Source organism: Mytilus californianus, unplaced genomic scaffold, assembly GCF_021869535.1.
Source record: "Mytilus californianus isolate M0D057914Y unplaced genomic scaffold, xbMytCali1.0.p SCAF_5, whole genome shotgun sequence".
Classification (NCBI taxonomy): Eukaryota; Metazoa; Mollusca; class Bivalvia; order Mytilida; family Mytilidae; genus Mytilus; species Mytilus californianus.
Genome location: NW_026262701.1, coordinates 1,547,428 through 1,571,688, shown reverse-complemented (window position 1 = coordinate 1,571,688; position 24,261 = coordinate 1,547,428). Strand labels below are relative to the sequence as shown.

General features: G+C 32.4%; 1 protein-coding gene and 2 long non-coding RNA genes across 5 annotated transcripts in view; 1 reads left to right on the top strand and 2 right to left on the bottom strand.

The window, feature by feature from the left end:
* LOC127701030 (probable E3 ubiquitin-protein ligase MID2) overlaps positions 1-24,261 on the bottom strand; it is a 37,357-nt gene that overhangs the window by 2,926 nt on the left and 10,170 nt on the right. The window contains exons 2-8 of one of the 3 annotated variants that reach the window (XR_007981801.1): positions 23,658-23,767; positions 16,864-17,013; positions 13,825-14,363; positions 8,726-8,821; positions 7,771-8,069; positions 7,129-7,250; positions 3,793-6,041 (exon numbers count right to left, since the gene is read on the bottom strand). Coding sequence is in view for 2 of the 3 variants with exons in the window: in XM_052204800.1 (XP_052060760.1) it covers positions 5,485-6,041; positions 7,129-7,250; positions 7,771-8,069; positions 8,726-8,821; positions 13,825-14,363; positions 16,864-17,013; positions 23,658-23,709 (1,815 nt within the window). In the remaining variant the exon portion in view is untranslated. Of the gene's footprint in view, positions 1-2,494; positions 6,042-7,128; positions 7,251-7,770; positions 8,070-8,725; positions 8,822-13,824; positions 14,364-16,863; positions 17,014-23,577; positions 23,606-23,657; positions 23,768-24,261 lie in introns of those variants that run through there. The other 2 variants (XM_052204800.1, XM_052204801.1) reach the window with 2 other exon arrangements.
* LOC127701037 (uncharacterized) overlaps positions 1-24,261 on the bottom strand; it is a 115,627-nt gene that overhangs the window by 86,616 nt on the left and 4,750 nt on the right. The gene's annotated exons all lie outside the window — the stretch shown is intronic.
* On the top strand, positions 19,343-20,954 carry LOC127701036 (uncharacterized). Its single transcript, XR_007981802.1, has 2 exons — positions 19,343-19,500; positions 20,469-20,954. It is a non-coding gene; the product is annotated as an uncharacterized LOC127701036 (long non-coding RNA).

The following is a 24,261-nucleotide window of genomic DNA, read 5'->3' as shown; positions in this document are numbered from 1 at the left end:
TTAAAAAAATTAATCAACAAAATAAATATGGAAATTCGGTGCTCTATATTGTTCAAATTGTTTGGTAGTGCAGATGAACGAAATTAAGTTGTTCAAAATTATGTACAAAAGGTTGAATATTTAAATGAAAGTATAGAGAACAGCAATAGAGCTGTTCTCTAAAGCTGTCTACTGACCGAGACTGAACTACTGATATTGGTAATGTGTTCCATGCGGTATTGTAAACAGAAAGAATGAGTGCCTGTATGTATCTTTAGATAATAGTGAGTTGATGAAATTTTCTGGTTCTATGATGGTGAGATCTTATGACAAGTCTAGTGCACAGTCTACAGACTGATAGTGGTGGCCAATTAAGTGTGTTCAGCATGTCAGATACACTACCTATATTATGGTACCCATTGCATACATACTCAGCAGCTCGCCTTTGGACCATTTCATTCTTTGATATTGATTCTTTGGTGTGTGGATCCCAGACTGAGCAAGACTACACAAGTTTAGGGTGGATAAGTGCTTGGTTTGCCGAACTCCTGATATGTTGGTTTGATGTTTTAAGGTTAGGTTTTAGGAAGCCAAGAGTTTTGTTACTTTTAGATGTTATATCATTTATGTGTTTTTCCCAATTTATATTTTTTTGAAGTGTAATACCAAGGTATTTATCAGATGATACTGATTCTAATATATGAAGTTGAAGGGTGTGATTATGTTTAAATAGATGTTTTTTTCTGCGCAACAGATAGGACTGTTCATTTGTCGTGATGAAAAGCCATCAACCAGTTCTGTTCACAATTTGCTGCTGCATCAAGACCAGCCTGAAGTTTGTTGCAGTCACTTTGGGTTCAGATCAGATTGGCCTGTATATAATACTGTAGTCTGCAAATAATCTAAGTTTGCTATGGATTAGGTAGTCTGGAAGGTCATTTATATAGACCAAAAATAAGACTGGTTCCAAGACAGTTCCCTTATTTGACTGGGACAGTGTTTGATAACTTTCTATCCATTACAATGTTTGAGTGCGATTTGAAAGGAAAACAGCGATCCAATTTAATGTGAGTTTGGAAACGCCATAATAATTTAATTTGTATAAAAGTCTTTGATCTGGTACCTTATTTAATGCTTTAGAAAGTCCATTATCATGAGATCAGTTTGAGTGTTGTTGTTAGTAGCAGATAGTTCTTGAATAAAAGATAGTGCTTATGGTTTGCATGATCGTGACTGTCTAAACTCTTTTGGATTTGTAGATGGTACAGGATGCTATTATTATCAAGATGGTTAGAGATATGTTTTGTGACAATATGTTCCCTTAACTTGCAGCAGATGTAAGTCAATGAAATTGGCCTGTAGTTGACAGTTTTATGTTTGTCACCCTTTTTGAAGACTGGTGAAACATTAGCATGCTTCCAGTCCTGTGATCCGTTTGTCCAGTTTCAAGTGATATTTTAAATATTATTGTTAAAATTGGTGCTATATGTTTCTTGCATTTGTTTTAAGATATTGTCTGGGCCAGTGGCATTATGAGGGTTGGTGTTGCTAAAGAGTTTAGTTATGCTTTGTAGATATAGTCTATATCTTTTACAAGTTAAAATAGATACGTTTGGATAACAGTTAATAATGTTAACTTTTAATATTTGCAGAGGTTACTGATAAAAATCAGTTACTATTATCATTGAAATATTCTACAGTTACGATTATCTTTCCAGTTATTTGTCCACAAGTTACGATCATTTTCTTTTGGGGTTACGATTATCTTCCTTAAATTTTCGATGGCTATTATTTTGATAACGATGCCATATATGATATTAATAACACACACACATTTCTACCTCTGCCATGTTGGGATCATGGTAAATGCAGTGTGCAATGGCAAAAATAGGTCCAGTGACTGCTCGACTCCTTTTGTAATTCCATTCGTCCGTCCAAAAGACCTTGCATACAAACTTTTTCAGCTTCTATGAAAGTGAATGACTGTATATTTGGTCTGCAGTTTGAAAATGTTGAGTTGTAGCATTTTTTTTTTTAGATCTCCTGATAATCTACTTCTGGTTTCTTGATAGTTTGAAATTTGACAATACTCATTGTACTCAGATTTTTTTTTTCTTGGTTTTTAAAGAAGTGAACAATTTCATATCTGTCAGGAGCTTTATAATGTAAAGTTGTAGTGTGTAAGCAATTTTATCATCTGCTGTGCAGCCACATTCTGTTTGCAGATAGTTCGAACTTGTACAAGGAATTGTTTGTCAAAAATCATCTTCCTCAAGTACGTGTAACCTCAATCAAGTGCATGCAACCAGACGGTTTGGTCTTGTTTATATGATATGTAGCTTCCATATATTCTTGCCAAGTTTGATTCTTATTGGCCAGGTGGTTTTGGGAGTGTTCATTGTCTTAACAACAGTAGGACAGAAGATGCAAAGTGATTACTATAGCTCACAGAGCCCTTTGGCAGTATGAGCTTTAATAGTACAAATGTATCTGTTATTAAGAAATTTCACACACAAGAGATTCACATTTATTGCAGAAGAGTGTTAAACAAGAATATAAACAATAAATAAAACACAACCTTAAATATAGTACAAACATACTTCACTACAACCATACAATGAGTATCAAACTTAAGGAACACTTTTTTGTTGAACATGATTTATACCAAAACTTATAGTTCTTGTCAGCTTTGTTAATTCAAACGTTATATAAAACAGAAATGTTTAGTTTGATATTTAGTTATGTTGGATATGTCATATAAAAATTATAACTTCACACTCGGAATTGTATCACCTGCTTTACTTTACTTTTCATGATTGACATTTATGTTGGAAGTCTTACAGCACTAGTAGTCATAGAAAATTAACATAATAAATAACACATGAAACTAATGCAAAGTCAGATGAACCCTTTAAGTGGGACATCAACACCTTACAATTATGACATACATCACATATAATTGTTCTCATATTTAAAGCATCTAAGAAACTTAAACACATAACTTAACATTGACCAATGATCCACGAAAATTAGGTTAAGATCAAATAAACCCTTACAATTATTCTATCCACTGAATAGAGTTGACTTTGAATATAGTATTTATATGATCGGAAAAAAACATAATCATAAAAACTTAAGGCTGACCAATGAACCATGACTCCTGTCAGAAGGAAATGCATTCACCTCAAAAGCTAACCAAACCTTTAAACAGACTTAATCGGAAAGGATATAGTTACGATACTGTTGTCAAGTCATTAAGGAATGCATATTTTGGTTTTAATATTGATTCACTCATAGGGTCTTTGCATCTTTGCATAAACACATTTATTCTTAAACCAGTTGTTGGCATGATACGGGTTATGTTCTTCTCATATTTTTTATGATGGTATGATACTAAACCCCTAACGGGAGGGATTGTACTTGATTTTCATATGATGAAGACATAATCTTTTAATCGGTTTAATTGAGGTCTGGAGCTGGCATGTCAGTAACTGCTAGTAGTCCTTTGTTCATTTATGTATCATTGTCATTTTGCTTAGTTTCTTTTGTTACCTATTCTGACATCTGACTAGAGGTATAGGGGGAGGGTTGAGATCTCACAAAACATGTTTAACCCCGCCACATTTTTGCGCCTGTCCCAAGTCAGGAGCCTCTGGCCTTTGTTAGTCTAGTATGTTTTTTTTTAATTTTAGTTCATTTATATGTTTTGGAGTTTAGTGTGACGTCCTTTTTCACTGAACTAGCACACAATTTTATTTAGGGGCCAGCTGAGGACCACCTCTGGGTGCCGGATTTTCTCGCTGCATTGAAGACCCATTGGTGGCCTTCGCCTGTTGTCTGCTCTTTGGTCGGGTTGTTGTCTCTTTGACATATTCCCCATTTCCATTCTCAATTTTTTACTAAAATAAATCATTCTATACACTACATAGTTTGGCAAAAACTAAGGGTATCTGAGAATTGGGATTAATCAAGAAAACTTTATTGATCACTGAACAATGAAATGAGGTCAATGTCAGATAAAATCTGCCTGACAGACATGAATACCTTGCAATCATTCACTACATACCAAACACAGTTGACTTATTACTCATAAGATCTGAAATAATCATGTGATAAAAAAATATTTTTTAAAAGAAGTCATTGAACCATGAAAATGATGTCAAGGACAATTGAAATATACCAGAAAGAATCTTCAGATCATAAGGAATCTGTATAACAGATAAGGATTATGCAGAGCTCTCTTCTACCTTCTGAAATGTCAAACTTTATACAAAAAGCTAACCAAGACATTACTGGACATGCATCCCTATGTCTTTCTGCATCAGGTGGGACAAAAAAAGTAGTAACAAATATAAGACAATATGTAACACTGAAAATTAATTCAATTCAAAATACTTTGGCTGATTGTAATTGCTAAGAAATAATGCTGACAGCTGGAGCATAAAACAAGAGGCTCCAAGGAGTATATATCATTCATCAGCCATGCTTCTATGTATAACTCTTAACTCAATTAAAATAAATATGTCATCCAGAATGATTATGAAATAAACTGAATACAATCACACAATTTAAGGGCACACCAATAAGACACCAAAACCTTGAAATAATAACAAAATCAATTTCACAAAAGAATATCAAAACAAAGTGACCAGAAGAAAGGACATATTATATGGACTAGATATACATCCTTAAAACTGTGGTATGAATGGCGATAGACTCTACTAGTATATTGATGGTTCATAAAACATACAAAAGTAATAAATATTGCCCTATAATTATGATTAGGTTTGATAATTGCACTTTTCTCTTTTTGGGGTTTTTAAAGTTATAATACCTTAACAAAATCACAACTTCTGTAAATCATCATCTAAATCCTAATACATATCTTATTTTAGAACTTAAATAAATAGCATAGAAAAATTTGCATGGATACTCATACATGTCATATGGCTTTCGAAAATTTGTATATAAATAGTGATCATTTCATACCTTATTTTGTTATACCTTAAATGTTCATCCCCTGTTAGCGATGATAAGGGGAAATCATAAAGATTACTTTGAGCTATATTCTTCAGTCATGTCTGTACATCATGTGTTCTTATTTTCATGAAATTAACATCTTGTAAAGTGAAATGAGAAAAAAATGCAGATCTTCATTCATAGGATTGTAATTATTTCATAAACAATCATTTGGAAACTTACAGTATTATGGAAAATTGCAGCATTTTAAGAATCAAGCCTTGAAAATTAAGAGTTAAAATACAAATCTTGATTTCTTTTTAGGACAATGATATGCATGCAATGGCAGAAATGCTGGATAAAATTTGTTTTTATGAATTTTGTATTATTAAAAAAAACAGTTATGAAATACTATTTGATTTTTTCTGTACTGAACTTTACAAAATCAAGACAAACAATGGATGGATAGACATGGCAGAGATATTGATGTTGATCTGTTTTTCATAGACATCAGATATCAGGTATATAGATATTTCATTGTAATCATTACACATGTGTTGGAAACTGCATTTTAACTCTCTGACTGACTGTAAATACAGGGTATATAGGGTCTCCATGTATAAAATCCATTAACACTTTCTTACAACTCAGGGTATCACCCCAACTAGAATTTGTAATTGTAAATGACAGTATCACACTTTCTGATTGGTCATTTGTAACACAGACTGTGATTGACAGTGGTAATCCGTCCAATGGCATCAACTGTTCTATCTTGCTGTTGTGACAGTAAACAAGATTCCCATTGGAACAAGCTATTCCATAAGATTTTCCATTCATTCCAACAAGTTCTTTGTTCCCCAATTTATCAGATGCTATCCCTACTCCAAATAAATATCCAGATTTTGTGTCTCCAACATGACTGGAATTCTTCTCGATTGTCACAGACCAGAGTGAGTTTGAATCCAGTGATTCTGCTGTAAAGCTTGTAGAATTAAATCCCCATGTTGTCAAACATTTGTTCTGAACACGAGGAGCCTCTTTCCCTGCAGATGACGGGGACTTAATAAGAGGTATTATGCTTTGACATTTACCAGGTTCATCAGCTGAAATTACAAATAAGATTTTTTTTAATTTTAAATTCAATACACTAACTATCTTTCATTTAATATGTTTGTAACAATGTGTAATTTCTTTTCCTTTATATGGATATTGGGATATCTTCTTAAAAACAAAAATATTACTATTAATTTATATCAACCATTTTCATTATCACAACAATTTAAAAATAAATTGCCAAACTATATCAAGAAGTATTAAAGTGATTGTATCAATTTATTTCTTTGTGATTTTTTGTTTGTTACATTTTCATGCTGTTTTGAGAATTGAAAGTTTTTATTGTTTAGATAACATTTGTACATTAAAACAAGTGGATTTGACAAGAGGCTATACAAATCCCTTGTCATACACGATGGATTGATTAATCTAATGTTATTTCATATATTCTGATTATGCATAAATATTGCATTGCATAAAGGGAGACAATCCCCCTCGTTGATTTTATTATTGTGCGATGTATAATAGATAAATGGTAGTGAGCCTTTTCAAGTTCATCACACTTATAGGTCTCATTTACTTATAATCAATAAAGAGCTGCACCATGAGCCCATGATACGCCCATCCCTTTTTCAACGAATAAAGTTCCATAATTCCTCAATGTCATATCAGAAATTTATAAAAAAAACTAAAGGGAGGTTATTTTAATAGATAGAAACCAGTCACCAAAGTTTCATGAAAACTGGAAAATCACCCCTTTTTTAAGAATAAAATCCCATAACTCGGAAACAATTCAGCAAAGTTTCATGAATACTGCTCAAAGCTTTTTTGAGTAATTGTCCGAAAAATGGAAAATCCCCCTTTTTGAATGAATGAAACCCCATAACTCAGAAACGTAAAATCTAAAATTTATAAAAATCGAAAGGGAACTTAAGTCAATAGATATGAACAATTCACCAAAGTTTCATGCAAATTAGTAAAGCGTTTTTGAGTCATTGTCCTACATGTTGACGACGGACAGACAGACGGACTGACGAACAACGGTATACCATAATACATCCCGTAAACGGGCGTATAAAAAGGTGATCACAGATACATTTAAGACCCACAACATCAAATTACATGCAATATACTTACTAGCCATAACCTGTAGGCAAGACATTGAAGCACTTCTAAACTTAGTCACTGCCCTTTTTAAATCTTGTTGAATGGAACAGCTTCTAACCAGGTCACAATAATGAGTCCTGGATTTCTGTAAACTGTAAAATAATCCATTTTTTATTTATATTTATATGAATATCTGAACATCCAAACAATAAAAATTAAAACAATCTTGCAAAAAGAAAGATTTACAAAAGAAATAACAATGCTCAGTCTAGAACAATGGAAGAGGTATATAAAATGGAGACAGTTTGAGGATGCTTACTTTCGACTATAGCACCTATCTGCTTGTAACTTTTTATATCCACCAACATTTATTTTCATTTTCCTGAAAGTGCTAACTGAGAAAGTCAAACTTAAATTCAACATTTCTGCTGAACCTAAAGGCATGCAATTTACAAATGAAAGAAACTTAATTGTTGACGACCCTATGTTGACCTCTGAATATCTTTGATTTTTCACTTGTGTTTGGGTTGCTGCATCAGTAAGTTATATCCCAGCATTCTCTATTATTCATAATAAATCCAAAGTTACTGAGTATACTAGAATATATATTTGTGACCTGTCAACACTTTTTCTTCTCGAAAAGTCCAGACTAATGTATGAATAATGCCTTACCAATCTTCAATTTCCTGAGTTTGATCTGTTAATGGAGGTATTTCAGTTGCTCGACTAAGTAAACCTTTTGTATGATCTTCATCTAAAATCTTTTTACATGATTCCATCAGATCTTCTACTTGTTTCGATGTTTTACTGTTTACATCCAGATGTTTGTGTAGCTGAGATACAGATTTTGATTTGGCTGAAGTCAGTGATTGGATGAGCGCCTGTTTCTGTTGACGTAAAGCTGAGGTCGTGTCTTCTAATAACCTGCGATACTGATTCTCTACTTTCTGACATGCTTGGCGATGAACATCCTGGAAAATTTATTAGGAAATAATCAATATATATAAACAATCATAATGAAACCTATAGACAAGTCTTCTCATATTCTTTCTGTCCAAATTTTGTAGAAATCAAGGGCAATATTTCATGAATGTTGAAAATAAGTAATATTGTATTTATATTGTGTCATAGATCAAACTTATTTGTTCAGTGTATGTTTACTTGTTTTTGTTTAATTGTCTTTTTGATCGAGTTAAGACACTTCAATTGATATTTTATGGTGTGTCTTTTTATGTTTTAAAGTTACACTACTGTCTCAGGTTAGGGTGAAAGTTGGCACGTTAAAACGCTTAAACCCGCTGAATTTTTATGCACCTGTCCTAAGTCTAAGGAGTCCTAAGGAGCCTGTTGTTTAGTGTAGTAATTTGTTGGTGTGATTCATAAGTATTTCTCGTTTCTTATATAGATTAGACGGTTGGTGTTCCTGTTTGAATTGTTTTACACTAGTCATTTTGGGGCCCTTTATAGCTTGCTGTTCAGTGTGAGCCAAGGCTCTGTGTTGAAGGCCGTACTTTGACCTATTATTGTTTACTTTTTATGCATTGTGACTTGGATGGAGAGTTGTCTCATTGGAACTCATACCACATCTTCTTATTTATAATTGCAATATATAGACATTTTATATTACCTCTAATTCTTCACATAAATCTTCCATCTTCTGACTTTGTTCCTGTACTACAGTAGACATTGATTCTAAAGATTTTTTTGACGATTCAACTGTTTCCTACAAATTATCAGATAGTAATAAAATTAGTCTCAGACTACATATCAAGTTGAAATAAACTTATCTTAATAAACAAGAATATGTGTACATACATGTATGACACCATGCACTGATCGCATGATCACTTTTCCATATTCAGTGAACCACTAACAAAACACTTATTTGGCACACATTTAACATGTTTAATAAATTCACATCATAATGAAAATATGTACTACAGTGTATTCCAAACTCTGTCTGACCAACAAAATGCCAGACAAAAATTAGTTCGGTCAGACAGAAATTTTAAGATCTTTTAGTTGAAAATATAGTAGGAAAAGTCAAATTTCTTTTTCGGTCAGACAAACTCTAAAACAGTTTGGCACAGACTGGTACTAATGTTTTAAAGGCTAAAAAATTCGTAAGGGTTCCGCGGAACCCAGTGTCTCGCCTACTTTTTCTGTTAATCGCAGGCTCAACAAAAATGAGGAAGTAAATCAATAAAAATATTCCTCTTGATACTATCTTTTGATTGTAAGAACTTTCTGTCCAAGTTTGGTAAAAATCCAGGATAGTTTATGAATCTAATAAATGTTTAAAAACTTTATCTGCAGACTGAATGTAATGTTAACTTGAAGAAGACAAAATTTCCTTCTAGATACTAGCATTTGATCATAAACAAGCTTCTGTTAAAGTTTGGTGCAAATCCAAAATAGTATAAGAAAGTTATTAAAATTTAAAAAACTTTAACCACAGAGTGAATGTGTTGTTTCCTGACAGGAAATCTAAGTCCATTTAAAAGTAAAATACGGAAAAAATGGATTTATTATTTTACAAAATTTCCTTCTAGATACTAGCTTTTGATCATAAACAAGCTTCTGTCCAAGTTTGGTACAAATCCAAAATAGTATAAGAAAGTTATTAAAATTTTAAAAACTTTAACCACAGAGTGAATGTGTTGTTTCCTGGCAGAAAATCTAAGTCCATTTAAAAGTAAAATACGGAAAAAATGGATTTATTATTTTACAAAATTTCCTTCTGGATACTATCTTATGATCATAAACAAGCTTCTGTCCAAGTTTGGTAGAAACCCAGGATAGTTTAAGAAAGTTATTAAAATTTTAAAAACTTTAACCACAGAGTGAATGTAATATTTCCCGGCAGAAAAACTAAGTCCATTTATAAGTAAAATACGGAAAAAATGGAATTTTATTTTTACAAAATTTACTTCTGGATACTATCTTATGATCATAAACAAGCTTCTGTCCAAGTTTGGTAGAAATCCAAGGTAGTTTAAGAAAGTTATTAAAATTTCAAAAACTTTAACCACAGAGTGAATATTTGTGGACGCCGCCGATGCCGACGACGACGACGACGACGACGCCGACGGAATGTAGGATCGCTATGTCTCGCTTTTTCGACTAAAGTCGAAGGCTCGACAAAAAAGCATGGTATCCTACATATGTTTTATAAATGTATGTGATGTTCTTGTCTATCCTCAGTCATGAAAGGGTTGTTTCAATTTCAAAATTTCTCATTTGGTTATGTTTCAAGGTTAGATAATTTACATGACCAATGGTATATGAATTTGGTGATGTCTTAGGGTTAGATAAAGAGTCAATTACCATTCAGTTATTGCGTGATGCCAATATATAACGTATCAACAAATTTTATAGGAGTAACACGACAGGTGTGGCATGTAGAGCAGGATCTGCTTACCCTTCTGGAGCACCTGAGTTCACCCCCGATATTTGGTGGGAATCGTGTTGCTCAGTCTTCAGTTTTCTTTGTTGTGTTTTGTGTATTGTTGTTTGTCTTTTGGTCTTTTTCTTTTTTTTTGCCAGGGCACTGTCAGTTTATTTTCGACTTATGAGTTTGAATGTCCTTTTGGTATCTTTCGCCTCTCTTTTATTATATGTTTTTTGAAAGAACTTACATGACTTATCTCGATCTACAACATGTACAACATATCGACAAATCAGTAAAATACAATTGCAAGAACAAGGTGAAACTGTGTCAAATCCTCTTAAAAGTATTTTTTCTCTGAGTAAGGGGTATGACCCCCTCCCCCCTTTACCTAAATAATTTTTCTTTGAGGTGTACATTGTGTATCAAATATGCAATCCAATTTGTCAATTTGTTTTTACAGAAAATAGGTTTTTATGGCCCATCATCTTTCTCCCCAAATTTTCCTCAAAATTTTTTTTTTCACACTCGTAAACAATTTTTAATAGCATATTATACCTATATATCAAATTGTTTTGCAATCCTAGAAAAAGCTGTAACTCAAAATTTGAGAAATTTTTACAACAAGAGTGCACACGCTGAAATGTCTCGCCTGCTTTACTGACCATTGATTTTATGATGAAAGTCTTAAAGATAAAAGTTTAACTAAAAGCATCACAGAAACTCAGGTCAGATAAATGCTGTCAGACAGACATATACACCTTACAATTTTTTTATACACAACAAATAAACTAAACATTGACCAATGAACCATGAAAATGAGGTAATAGTCAGACGATATATATACACCTTACAATCATTCCATACACCAAATATAGTTGTCCTATTGCTTATAGTACTTGAAAAACAGACCAAACCACAAAAACTTTGACATTGACCAATGAACCATCAAAATGAGGTCAAGTTCAAATGAAACCTGTCAGACTGACATATATATATATATAAACATTACAGTCATTCCACACACCAAATAAAGTTGACCTGTTGCTTATATAAATAGCACTTGAAAAAACAGTCCAAAACACAAAAAACTTAACATTGACCAATGAACCATGAAAATGAGGTCAAGGTCAGATGAAACCTGCCAGAATGACATGTACCCTTTAATTTACAGTCATTCCATACACCACATATAGTTGACCTACTGCTTATAGTATTTGAGAAACGGACCTAATCATGTAACTTTAACCTTGATCACTGATCCATGAAATGAGGCCGAGGTCAGGTGAACCCTGTCTGACGGACATGCAAACGTTGCAAGCATGTACCAAATATGGTTATCCTATTACTAATAATAAGTGAGAAATTCATGTGACAAAAAAAATCAAATATTTTTTCAAGCAGTCGCTGAACCTTAAAAATGAGGTCAAGGACATTGGACATATGACAGATGGAAAATTCGTATCATAAGGTATCTGCATACAAGATATGAAGCATCCAGGTCTTCTACTATCTGAAATATAAAGCTTTATACAAATAGTTTACGTCGCCGCCTGATAGTAATACCTATGTCTCACATACTGCTACTTTTGCCGCAGGTGAGACAAAAACTGAATTGCAGACAGACAGAGTGATAACTATCTAGGGCAATACCAACTAGTTGGTAGGGCCCTAATTATAACCTGTACTTAATCTGAATTATTGCATTGATAATATGCATTCTGTACAAAAATGTTACAAAATTGTCCATAATTGAATTATTAAAAGGCATGCATGTATGTCATTAAATATCTAATAAAAAATATGTTTTCTCAAATACAGCTTGGGAGAGATCTTTGTAAAAGCATGTTAACAATAGAGTTATTAAGTGTCTTTAGTATCACGACAAGTTATATTTACAAGTAACATTACATTGTAAAAGTATATAAAAAATTTACATTTCACCATGGGGCATTGAGATGACAAATTTTCTATCACTTTCGAATTATATGCCTAACATATATGTCAAATTTCTACAGGTGAAAATTGGATAAAAATTGTATTTTTAGATCTTGCTAATCAAACTTGTCTAATATGTATAAAATAGGAAATTATGTAATAACATCAGTCTTGATTACAGAAATCATTTACAGTGAAAACTAGCTGAACCTGCAAACCCTATATCATGTATATATAAATAATACATAAACTGGCCATTAATCTAACCAGATTTTTCCAGGATATATAGAATAATTACATATATATCATATATACAGCCTATACATCTTCTAAAAATATCAAATTATTTGTACTAGGCTTGGAAACAGACAGAATGTGAGGCTCTTCATGCCATTAGCATGTCTATCCTGTTTCAAGCTGAGTAGTCTAAAATCTATATTTTGAGAAAATGTATAGTTGTTATACATGTTATACTGCAAAGTTAACTCTTACAACTATTTTGGGTTGAAACCTACAAATTGAATTTCAGTTAGACGACTTAAAAAATCTTTGAACTTATGTTCAGGATGAAATAAAACTTGACTAAAACACAGTATCAATGTCACAAAAAAGGATTTATATACATGTTTTTTGTACTACAAATATTTATATGGTAAATGCAATTAGGTTGAGCAAATAGCATGTTTAGTGTCAGTACTCATGAACAGTTAACGTGATGCTTCCAAAATTGGTATTTGATCTGAGTTTTGTGGTAATAAGCATTGTGTATAAGTTTCATAATATTTGGTTGAGGCAAAACTTAAATTAAAGAACGGAAATGAAAACTTCACTAATTTTTCATTTGTAAAGGGGCATAACTCTAAAACGGTAAAAGTGACGCCACCAAAATTCAATCTTGGTCTGTGTTTTGTGATAATAAGCATTGTGTATAAGATTCATAACATTTGGTTGAGGCAAACTTAAGTTAGAGAACTGAAACGAAAAATTCAGCAATTTTTCCATTTCATGTTTGTTAAGGGGCATATCTCTAGAAAGGTAAAAGTGATGCCACCCAAATTCTAACTTGATCTGTGTTTTGTGATAATAAGCATTGTGTATAAGTTTCATAATATTTGGTTGAGGCAAACTAAAGTTAGAGAACGGAAACCAATTTTGGGATTTACTGATATACAGACGGACAAGGGTAAAACTTAATGCCCCCTCCGCTACGGCGGGGGCATAAAAACGATGTTTACATTTAAAAATTTTCTCTCCTTGTTATTTTTTATTAGGCTTAAATTTTCAAAAGTAGATTTTTCTTTAATTAATGTTCTTCAAATTTTTACTTGCTTTAAGCATGTGATATGAACACGACTAAAATGAGAAATGTTGATACTGCAGTTATAATAAGCTTAATTTACCTTGACTTGTTGACATGCCGAGTCTCTAGCCAATACTTTGTGTCCAGTATGTTTCCCTAGACCATCACATAAACATAAATGGCACACTAACAATTTGCATTGATCACAGAACACGGTGGCTTGTTCTGTAGAATGATCCTCACAGAATGCTGGCTTAGATTCTCCTTCCATGTGACTCGGTTTACGTATACGATGGTGACATAAAGTTCCTCGGCGAGGATGGAATTTTTCTAAACATCTCTCACAATACAAGACAGAACACTGTTCACAGAACCATGTTGCTTTGTTTGGAGATTTCCCATCACATAGACCACAAAGTTCATTGACGTCCTCAGCAAATACTGGGCTATCCCTATCTGAGGACTGACTACCAAGTGACGAATTCAAGGATAAACTATTGTTCTTAAACTGTGATATGCTAGCACTTTGGATTTCTTGAAAACGGAACACAATATTTTCCAGGGCAAGATTTTTAGGCAAGTTGGTTATTTGTTCTTTTGACACCTTAAGGTTTTTCCGACATGAGGGACAATCTAATCCTAAAAGAATATAAATATACAACATGTACAATTACAACAACAGTTTAAATACATGATAGTTAAGTTCATACCTAATTTATTCTATTAACATACAAATTTTGTGTCTATGCTAAACTTACAAGGATCTGAAAATAATTTGTTCTTCTTTCCGCTTTGATAATTTTATTATGTCAGCAAATGAAATTTCTTTCTAAGTCTTTTTAAGGCGTGTATCATTATAACACAAGAGTGCACACGCTGAAATGTCTCGCCTTCTTTACTAATCATTGATATTATGTTGATAGTCCTAAATATAAAGCTTTACTACAACTATCACATACACTTAACATGATCCAAGAAAATGAGGTCAAGGTCATATAAACCAAACAAGAAATACATGTACACCTTACAATCATTCAATACACTAAATATAGTTGACCTATTGTTTATAGTTTCTAAGATACAGACTTAACCAAGAAAACTAAACATTGACCAATGAACCAAGAAAATGAGGTCAAGGTCAGATGAACAATGCCAGGCAGACATGTACTACAGCTTGTAATCCTTCCATACAACAAATATAGTTGACCTATTGCTTATAGTATTAGAAAAACAGACCAAAACACAAAAACTTAACACTGAGCAATGAACCGTGAAAATGAGGTCAAGGTCAAATAAAACCTGCAAGACTGACAGGTACATCATAAAATATTTCCATACACCAAATATAGATGACCTATTGCATATAGTATTAGAAAAAAAGACCAAAACTCAAAAACTTAACTTTGACCACTGAACCATGAAAATGAGGTCAAGGTCAGAAGACACCTACCAGCTAGACATGTACACCTTACAATCATTCCATACACCAAATATAGTAGACCTATGGCATACAGTATAAGAAAAACAGACCAAAACACAAAAACTTAACTATAACCACTGAACCATGAAAATGAGGTCAAGGTCAGATGACACCTGCCAGTTGGACATGTACACCTTACAGTCCTTCCATACACCGAATATACTAGACCTATTGCTTATAGTATCTGAGATATGGACTTGACCACCAAAACTTAACCTTGTTCATTGATCCATGAAATGAGGTCGAGGTCAAGTGAAAACTGTGTGACGGGCATGAGGACCTTGCAAGGTACGTACATACCAAATATAGTTGAACTATTGCATATAGTATTAGAAAAAAAGACCAAAACTCAAAAACTTAACTTTGACCACTGAACCATGAAAATGAGGTTAAGGTCAGATGACACCTGCCCGCTAGACATGTACACCTTACAATCATTCCATACACCAAATATAGTAGACCTATGGCATACTGTATAAGAAAAACAGACTAAAACACAAAAACTTAACTATAACCACTGAACCATGAAAATGAGGTCAAGGTCAGATGACACCTGCCAGTTGGACATGTACACCTTACAGTCCTTCCATACACCGAATATACTAGACCTATTGCTTATAGTATCTGAGATATGGACTTGACCACCAAAACTTAACCTTGTTCATTGATCCATGAAATGAGGTCGAGGTCAAGTGAAAACTGTGTGACCGGCATGAGGACCTTGCAAGGTACTCACATACCAAATATAGTTGAACTATTGCATATAGTATTAGAAAAAAAGACCAAAACTCAAAAACTTAACTTTGACCACTGAACCATGAAAATGAGGTCAAGGTCAGATGACACCTGCCCGCTAGACATGTACACCTTACAATCATTCCATACACCAAATATAGTAGACCTATTGCATACAGTATAAGAAAAACAGACTAAAACACAAAAACTTAACTATAACCACTGAACCATGAAAATGAGGTCAAGGTCAGATGACACCTGCCAGTTGGACATGTACACCTTACAGTCCTTCCATACACCGAATATACTAGACCTATTGCTTATAGTATCTGAGATATGGACTTGACCACCAAAACTTAACCTTGTTCATTGATCCATGAAATGAGGTCGAGGTCAAGTGAAAACTGTCTGACGGGCATGAGGACCTTGCAAGGTACGCACATACCAAATATAGTTATCCTATTACTTATAATAAGAGAGAATCTAACATTACAAAAAATCTTAACTTTTTTTTCAAGTAGTCACTGAACCATGAAAATGAGGTCAAGGACATTGGACATGTGACTGACGGAAACTTCGTAACATGAGGCATCCATATACAAAGTATGAAGCATCCAGACCTCCCACCTTCTAAAATATAAAGCTTTTAAGAAGTTAGCTAACGCTGCCGCCGCCGGATCACTATCCCTATGTCGAGCTTTCTGCGACAAAAGTCGCAGGCTCGACAAAAAACCAGAGGGTCACAAAAAAGTAGTAAAAAAATATAGTAAATCAGAGTATTGTCAGATCTTTGTAAGTGAAGTACTTCTTGTGTGGAAACAGATATATTTTTGACTGATGACTTTAATATATAGGAATAAACAATGGAAGAATTAGGCATAAAGTAATGTTATTTTGCTTGTAAAACAATTAAGAAATGTGTACCTTCCTGTCCTGATTTGACTCTGGATTGTATAATATCCTCCAGACATTTCTTACAGAGACTGTGGGAACATGGTAACATTAAAGGGTCAGCATATAGTTCCAAACATACTGGACAGGTCAACTCTTCTTCCATTCTATTGTATGGTTCATCTGGAAAATACAAACAAGTATGGGTAACTTAATTTTCATTCTTAAAACAAAATTCGATGGTGGTGAAAAGTTAAAGCAATGTGTTATATGCCAACATTAATTTCCTTTGTTCATACATGAAAAAGCACACCTAAATCTTACTTCAGTAACTATTGTTGGAACAGAGAAAAAAAACATCTAATATCTATACAATATAATACTCCCTTCTATTATAGGAGGGTATAAAATGAAAATTAAAGAAAATTTACAGATAAAATTGGGGAAAGCACTTACTATGTAACTAATGACACAAAACAGAATATTACATTTTATATAAAACAAATACACATGAGGACTTATATATATTAATTAGACTTGTAATACATTCATTGACATTATTTCTATCAAGCTAATTATTTGATTTGAAACTACCATTTCTGATATTAGCTTAAAAACTTACCTGGTATTTTATAGAATAATACAATTCATTGAAATGATATTTACAAATACAATATATTTATTTCCTTCAAAACTTATATCCTACAATATCAATTCCTACACTGCAACACACATTCAATTAGAACAACATAATTTGGCAATTAGTTTAACTGATTTGTATATAATTTTGTGATCTTGGTCATCACACCTACAGCCCTAAGGGCAGATAATCATTAATTTTACATGAATTCAATGAGGACGAAGGTTGTATAAATGTCAGTTTAATGATGACCTAGAGTAATTTATGCTGACTAAATATACAAGGATTGGAATGATTCAACCTTTAGTTAGACCAAACTATTTTCATCAACATCATGTTTATTTTGATGTTTTAATTTAACTTTTGTTATGATGTTGAGTTACATATATATCATGTATATTTGTAATCATCTGCAATGGTACAAATAATACAGAACATATCAAGTCTATTTTGAGTAGATGTCTTAATTTAATAAAAATAAAACAAATGAAAAACTAAAGTTCATCACAAGGTGTTAATGCAAGACAAACAATACTTGAAAGATCTTAACAAGGACCCATTATGTAAAAAGACAACACTGTAATATATTTCAAAGCAGAATTCCATAAAATTTAACCTTGGTTAAATTTTTATTCCTGGCTTTTCAATTATTATTTTTAAAACGAGAGTTCTTGTCTTTTGATAAAGCTGTTTGGTGACCATTGGATGTCTATTTATTGTTAGGCTGTTTTGTTGGTTTGGTGTGAAATACCACATGAAATTATCTAAATATAACCAAGATCACTATTTAATACAAATACCATGCTTCAAATAACCAGTTACTTTTTTTCTAAATGTTTTGTAAAGAAAAGTACATAATTTTGCTTTAAGTGGCCATGGTGTTGCAAGTTATGAGGAGTTGTATACATGTATATACAGGTTTTATGAAGACATATATTCAAAATTTGTTTAAGACCCCATTAATCCTACTAAACAGTGCATTAAAAATGACAGAATTAAGTATAACTATTTACACAATAATTTGATAAAATATTAAAATCAAATAGACATGTCATTAAAGTTTATTGATGAGTTATTACTATGACCTTGACTTCATTCATTATGTAAGTCCTGAACAAAATATATCTTAACATTACCAAATATGAGAATTTTATAAAAAAAATATGACATACATTACTTCAACTTGAGTTATTTTATTAAATGGAGAAATACTATAGTAAATCATGCACACTGACTTAACACAGGACATATGACATGTTTATAGATACTTCAGAATAAAGTAAAAGTCCTTATACTGCTGTCAAGTACCATAATACCATATTATTAAAACAAGACTAACATATTTAAACTTGGTTAATGTATTCACAACTTAAAATGACATTGTTTGAAGAAAGTCTTTTCTTTAATACAAAATGTCCTCTGAATACAATTAGAAATCAAAGCAGCATTTTCAAGCTAACTAAGAGTATTATGATTAGTCCCAAAAATTTAAATAAAAATGCTCCGTGGGGCGCAGCTATATACGACCGCAGAGGTCAAAACCTGAACAGTTGGGGCAAGTATGGACACTACATTCAAGCTTGATACAGCTTTGAAATTTGGATTGTGATTACATATTTGACACAGCATAGGTTTCTGTCACAGAATGAATGTGGTCAAAGAACTGAAAAATTTTAAACGGGATTTTGAGTAAAAAATAAAGCCAAATGTAAGCATTTAGCTATTTTTGTTACCTTTACTGTCAGATAGTGGATATGCCATATACGTTTCTTACCTCTAGAGCTATGCTGTGAGCTGATGGATATATTTCTTACCTTAAGAGCTATGCTGTGAGCTGATGGATATATTCCTTACCTTTAGCAGAGACATATATACACAGAGATTGGCAACTGTAACAGTGGTCAGCGAAATCCAATTAAAAACACGCATCACACGAGACTTTAACGAGATCGCCATTTTGCATCTGATCATGACAAGTTCACCACCGCTTCGATTTTTATTTTACATCAAGCTTTTCAAAACAGCATAATGTAAGTATATATTTCAATTTCGTAAATTATTTACCTTGTTTTATTCAGTTTGTAGTAATTGTTAGTTAAAATATTGTGACGATTAACGTTTAATTGTGGTCAATAATAAGGGGAAAGCTTGGCCGACATGGACGTTATGAAAATTTTTTACACGGACGTATTTTTTATTAAAACCTTTTCATTCGAAAAGGAATAAAACCATTTATGAGATGAATCACTTTTCCCAAGACATACTGGTTTTGTGTAAATATGTTGAATTTTTCATTAAATCACCCACTTTGATGCAATTTACAATTAAAGTTCAGTATTCTCGCTGTCGGCCACGTTCAATTTTTAAAATATAAAGACAGGCCCCTGTCCATGTCTACAGTCAATAAACTTTTCCATCTTTAGAGAATAATTATTCCCAGCACATGAATTACTTTCTTATGACATACTGGATTTGTGTATAACAGTTGTTTTTTCCATATTTTCACCAGCTTTGATGCAATTTACAATTAAAAATGACCATTCAAGCTGTCGGCCATTTTCATTCTCTTCAATATAAAGACAGGCCCCTGTCCATGTCTACAGTCAATAAACTTTTCCATCTTTAGAGAATAATTATTCCCAGCACATGAATTACTTTCTTATGACATACTGGATTTGTGTATAACAGTTGTTTTTTCCATATTTTCACCAGCTTTGATGCAATTTACAATTAAAAATGACCATTCAAGCTGTCGGCCATTTTCCTCCTCTTCAATATAAAGACAGGCACCTGTCCATGGCTACAGTTTATAAAATTGTCCATCTTTAAAGAACAAATGTACCCATCACCATTGATCACAGGAATTACTTTCCCAAGACATACCGGTTTTGTGTATATAAATTGTTTTTTTCATTATTTCCATCACTTTGATGACATTTACAAGTTTATATACATGTATATTTACATTCAGTATCTGACAGCATTTTTTCTTTAACAGGATCCTGCATGTTATAAAAGAACAAAGATGTTGATCAAATTTACCTAACAGTGCAGCATACAAGAGATGTAATATCATACATGTGCTGAATGTAGGACTCCCTAGCCTTTCTGATTGAAAAAAAGATTCCCTGGCAGACAGGAACAACTATTAGTGATGACTTTTTTCAAATGTTACTGCACAGTCATGTAGTGGACCGATTACATGTACTACTATCAATGTGATACTAAAAAATGGTTTTGTAAGAGAGAAAATGACATGTGCTTATCCTGACTGTGAAAACACCACATTATTGTAGTTCAAATATCATAGTTCATATGCCAAACTTGATGTACATGTGTATGCAATTTTTGTGCAAGTGATGGTGACATCATTGAACTAAGAATAAATACAAGACTCCGCATTCAATCTATTGAATTTGAAACAGAAGTGGCAGTTGTGCAGAGACTATACGGATAAAAATGCAAATAAATATCTTGTGTTCAACTTCATTTGTCTTCTTTACGTTTACAAAGTATACATGTACATAATTTTTACATACATGTATAACAATATTATGATGTAGTATGATTGCCAATGAGACAATGATTTACATGTATGACTATCATTGGAAGGCCACTCTATAATATCTTTGTATATCATGAGAATGGAAATGCTACCTTTGTAGCATAAAGGTAGCATAATGTAAAAAAAGGGAAAATGTTCATTTATTCAACAACACTCCTGTGAATATATAACTTGACCGTACTAAAGGCAAAATATTTCGTTTCACAAATTCCTTCCTCTCCTCGGAAAATAACATATTTAATTGTTTACATGAAATGACAAAATGTGTAGAATAAGAAGCAAGAAATGTTCACTCTACTTGTACACTACTGGTCGCTCATATTAGTCATCATCTATGTTTGTTACAGTCCTTTAGCAATGGTGCTTGTTTATATTTATCTGTTGTGTTGTGTTGTTTCAGTTTTACATGTCCTCATTCTGTGATCACTGTTTCACCTCGCCTATTTTGAAAAATGTTAATGCAAATATTTTCTGCAATAAATTGAAAAGGCACAGCTGCTATGACTATTCAGAAATGTGAGGTATATGTCAATGAGACAACAACCCAACGACAAAAATATTCTTTGCACATCTATGAATGTTGAAGAATTCTTGTGGAGGTCAAAAGCACATAACGTGTACTTATATATTGGTGACCTGGTACATGTATGTACCTATTGGTGCATTCCGTCCTAAACATAAATTGTGTGAAGAGACCAAGCAGTTTATATGCTTATAAAAAAAACTGATATTAAAATGAATTCCTGTATAACAAATTCCGGGAATGAGACACTATTTTATTTAAACCAGATGAGATATTAGTGGTAAAGGTTTAAACAGAAGCAGGAGATGTCAAGGGGCAATACAAAAAGTACAAGGTCATGTAACACAGATAAAAAAATGACAAATGAAAAGAAAATAACGGCCCACATAGCACTGCACCGAAACATAAACCCACAAAAGATCAGATAAAACTTGTCTTCAATTTTAAATCTTTCTAATTTCAAACTCGAGTTTCACTACCCGATAGGAAAGAGTAAAGATAAGGAGGTTGCAGTACTTCTGTGGTCTATGAAACAGAACATTAAAATTCTACAGTTCAGCAGAGCATTTTACTGTACTTATGATACACCTTGTTTTTAATCAGGGTCTGTGATATTAAGTCTATAAAAAACTACAAATAATGACAGATTCATATTCAATATTTCATGACAGCAAAAATAGTGATTTCGACAACACTGTACATAATGTACGTTCATTTAGGTAATTCATGCAAAGGTTCCACAAATAATGTAATTGTAGGTCAATCAAAAATTAATCATTTAAATCCGTTTTCCACGAGACAAAATTCTACTGGCTACATATTTTTTTTATATACAAAAGTTGCTTTCTGATTTCTTTTTTTGACATGTTAAATGACTATTTTTGTTCCTGATTGAATACTATAGTAGAATGTAGGACAGTAAGTCACAGGACAAAAAGTCACGGACAAAAAGTCACAGACGAAAAGTCACAATTCAGTTTTGAGATTATTTTTCTCTGAACAAGAAAACACTAATTTTAAAAATAATTTTTTGATTTTTTTATTGAACTATAATATATGAAGCAACTTTGTAATTAAAATTTATTCAATAAATATCAATGATGATCAAATAATTGTTATGATAACAAAATGTCAAAGTGGTTTGGCACTTAAATGGCTTCATGGTGCCAAGAAATATATTATTTGCATGATTAAAATTCAATAATTTTTCATTTATCAAGGCTTATGAATAATTTCCTGAACTTAAAAATGAATAAATGTAAAAAAAGATATTATTTGAAGATCTTTCTCTTATATATTCAAACAATTGTCAATAAATTATTTGTGACTTTTTGTCCTATCCAATTTGTGACTTTATGTCCTGTGACTTTTTGTACTGTGACTTTCTGTCCGTTTACCCTATTCATAGTATAGCCCAGTGTTTCTGTTAAAATAAAGTTCTGGTCATGGTTAAAATAATGTCAGAATTTGTTTAGTTGTAAAAACAATTACCAAGTAATAATCCACTTAGAACTTCACCTCCGGCAAAATTCAGGTGATCGGAGGGCAATAAATTGCGTAATCGCACACCTGTGAATCCACAGTCACAACTCTAAGGAAATAATGACCGGAAAATCGGACACACATAATTTCACTGTGTAATTTAGAAGCAAACTTTAGCAAAGAAATGTTTCTTGTAATATCATGATCATTACCAGATTTCACTTTTTAAATTAAAAGAAATGCCGAAAAAAAGAAAAAATATTTTCTCAATCAAATACATTAAAAAAAATACAACTATTTCAAGTAGTTTTTTAGAAAAAGAATTTATTTGATCTGAAATAAGTTTTCCTATTACTTTTCTTGATTAGCTATCGAGGTTATTCATCCCTGACTTGTCTACATGTTGTAGAATAATTATCGACGAGAATCTCATTCCGGGCCGCGTTTTTTAACGGGATTTCACGGAGTTGCCAATCTCTGTGTATATATGTCTCTGCCTTTAGAGCTATGCTGTGAGCTGATGGATATATTCCTTACCTTTAGAGCTATGCTGTGAGCTGATGGATATATTCCTTACCTTTACAGCTATGCTGTGAGCTGATGGATATATTTCTTACCTTTAGAGCTATGCTGTGAGCTGATGGATATATTCTGAAGTTTCTCTGACATGGTCACAATTAATGAACCTCTCTTCCTCAATTAATCATGATGTTATCCCAGTAATTCACTGAAAGTAATTTAATTTTTCACTTAATTAGAGTTGTCATTTACTGTAATCATATTTCACAGGATTGCAAATAGAATACTGGATCAATACTTCATTTCTAAATTAACAACCTGTTGTAACATCAAATGGCTCCATACAACAGGAATATATTGGAGTTGATTCTAAAGTTGTACATTGTACTAGCCTGGACTTTTTTGGACATGTTGGAATTGTTTATCAAAAAAATGATAACAGCTTTCAGTTTCACCTTGTGAAAGAATTAAAAGAATGACAGTGAATGATTACAGATATGACAGAGTACCTTCTTATAATACATGAACATGATGAAAAATGCATTGAAAAGGCAGCAAAAAATCTTATGTGAAATTAGAAAGTCCATATGATAATTTTTCAATTCACTACATAAAATGATCACACTCTCCTCAAGAATCCTTTAATACAGTATATGTCATATTGTGACCTATTTTATTAAGGAGAAAATGGACATTGAATAT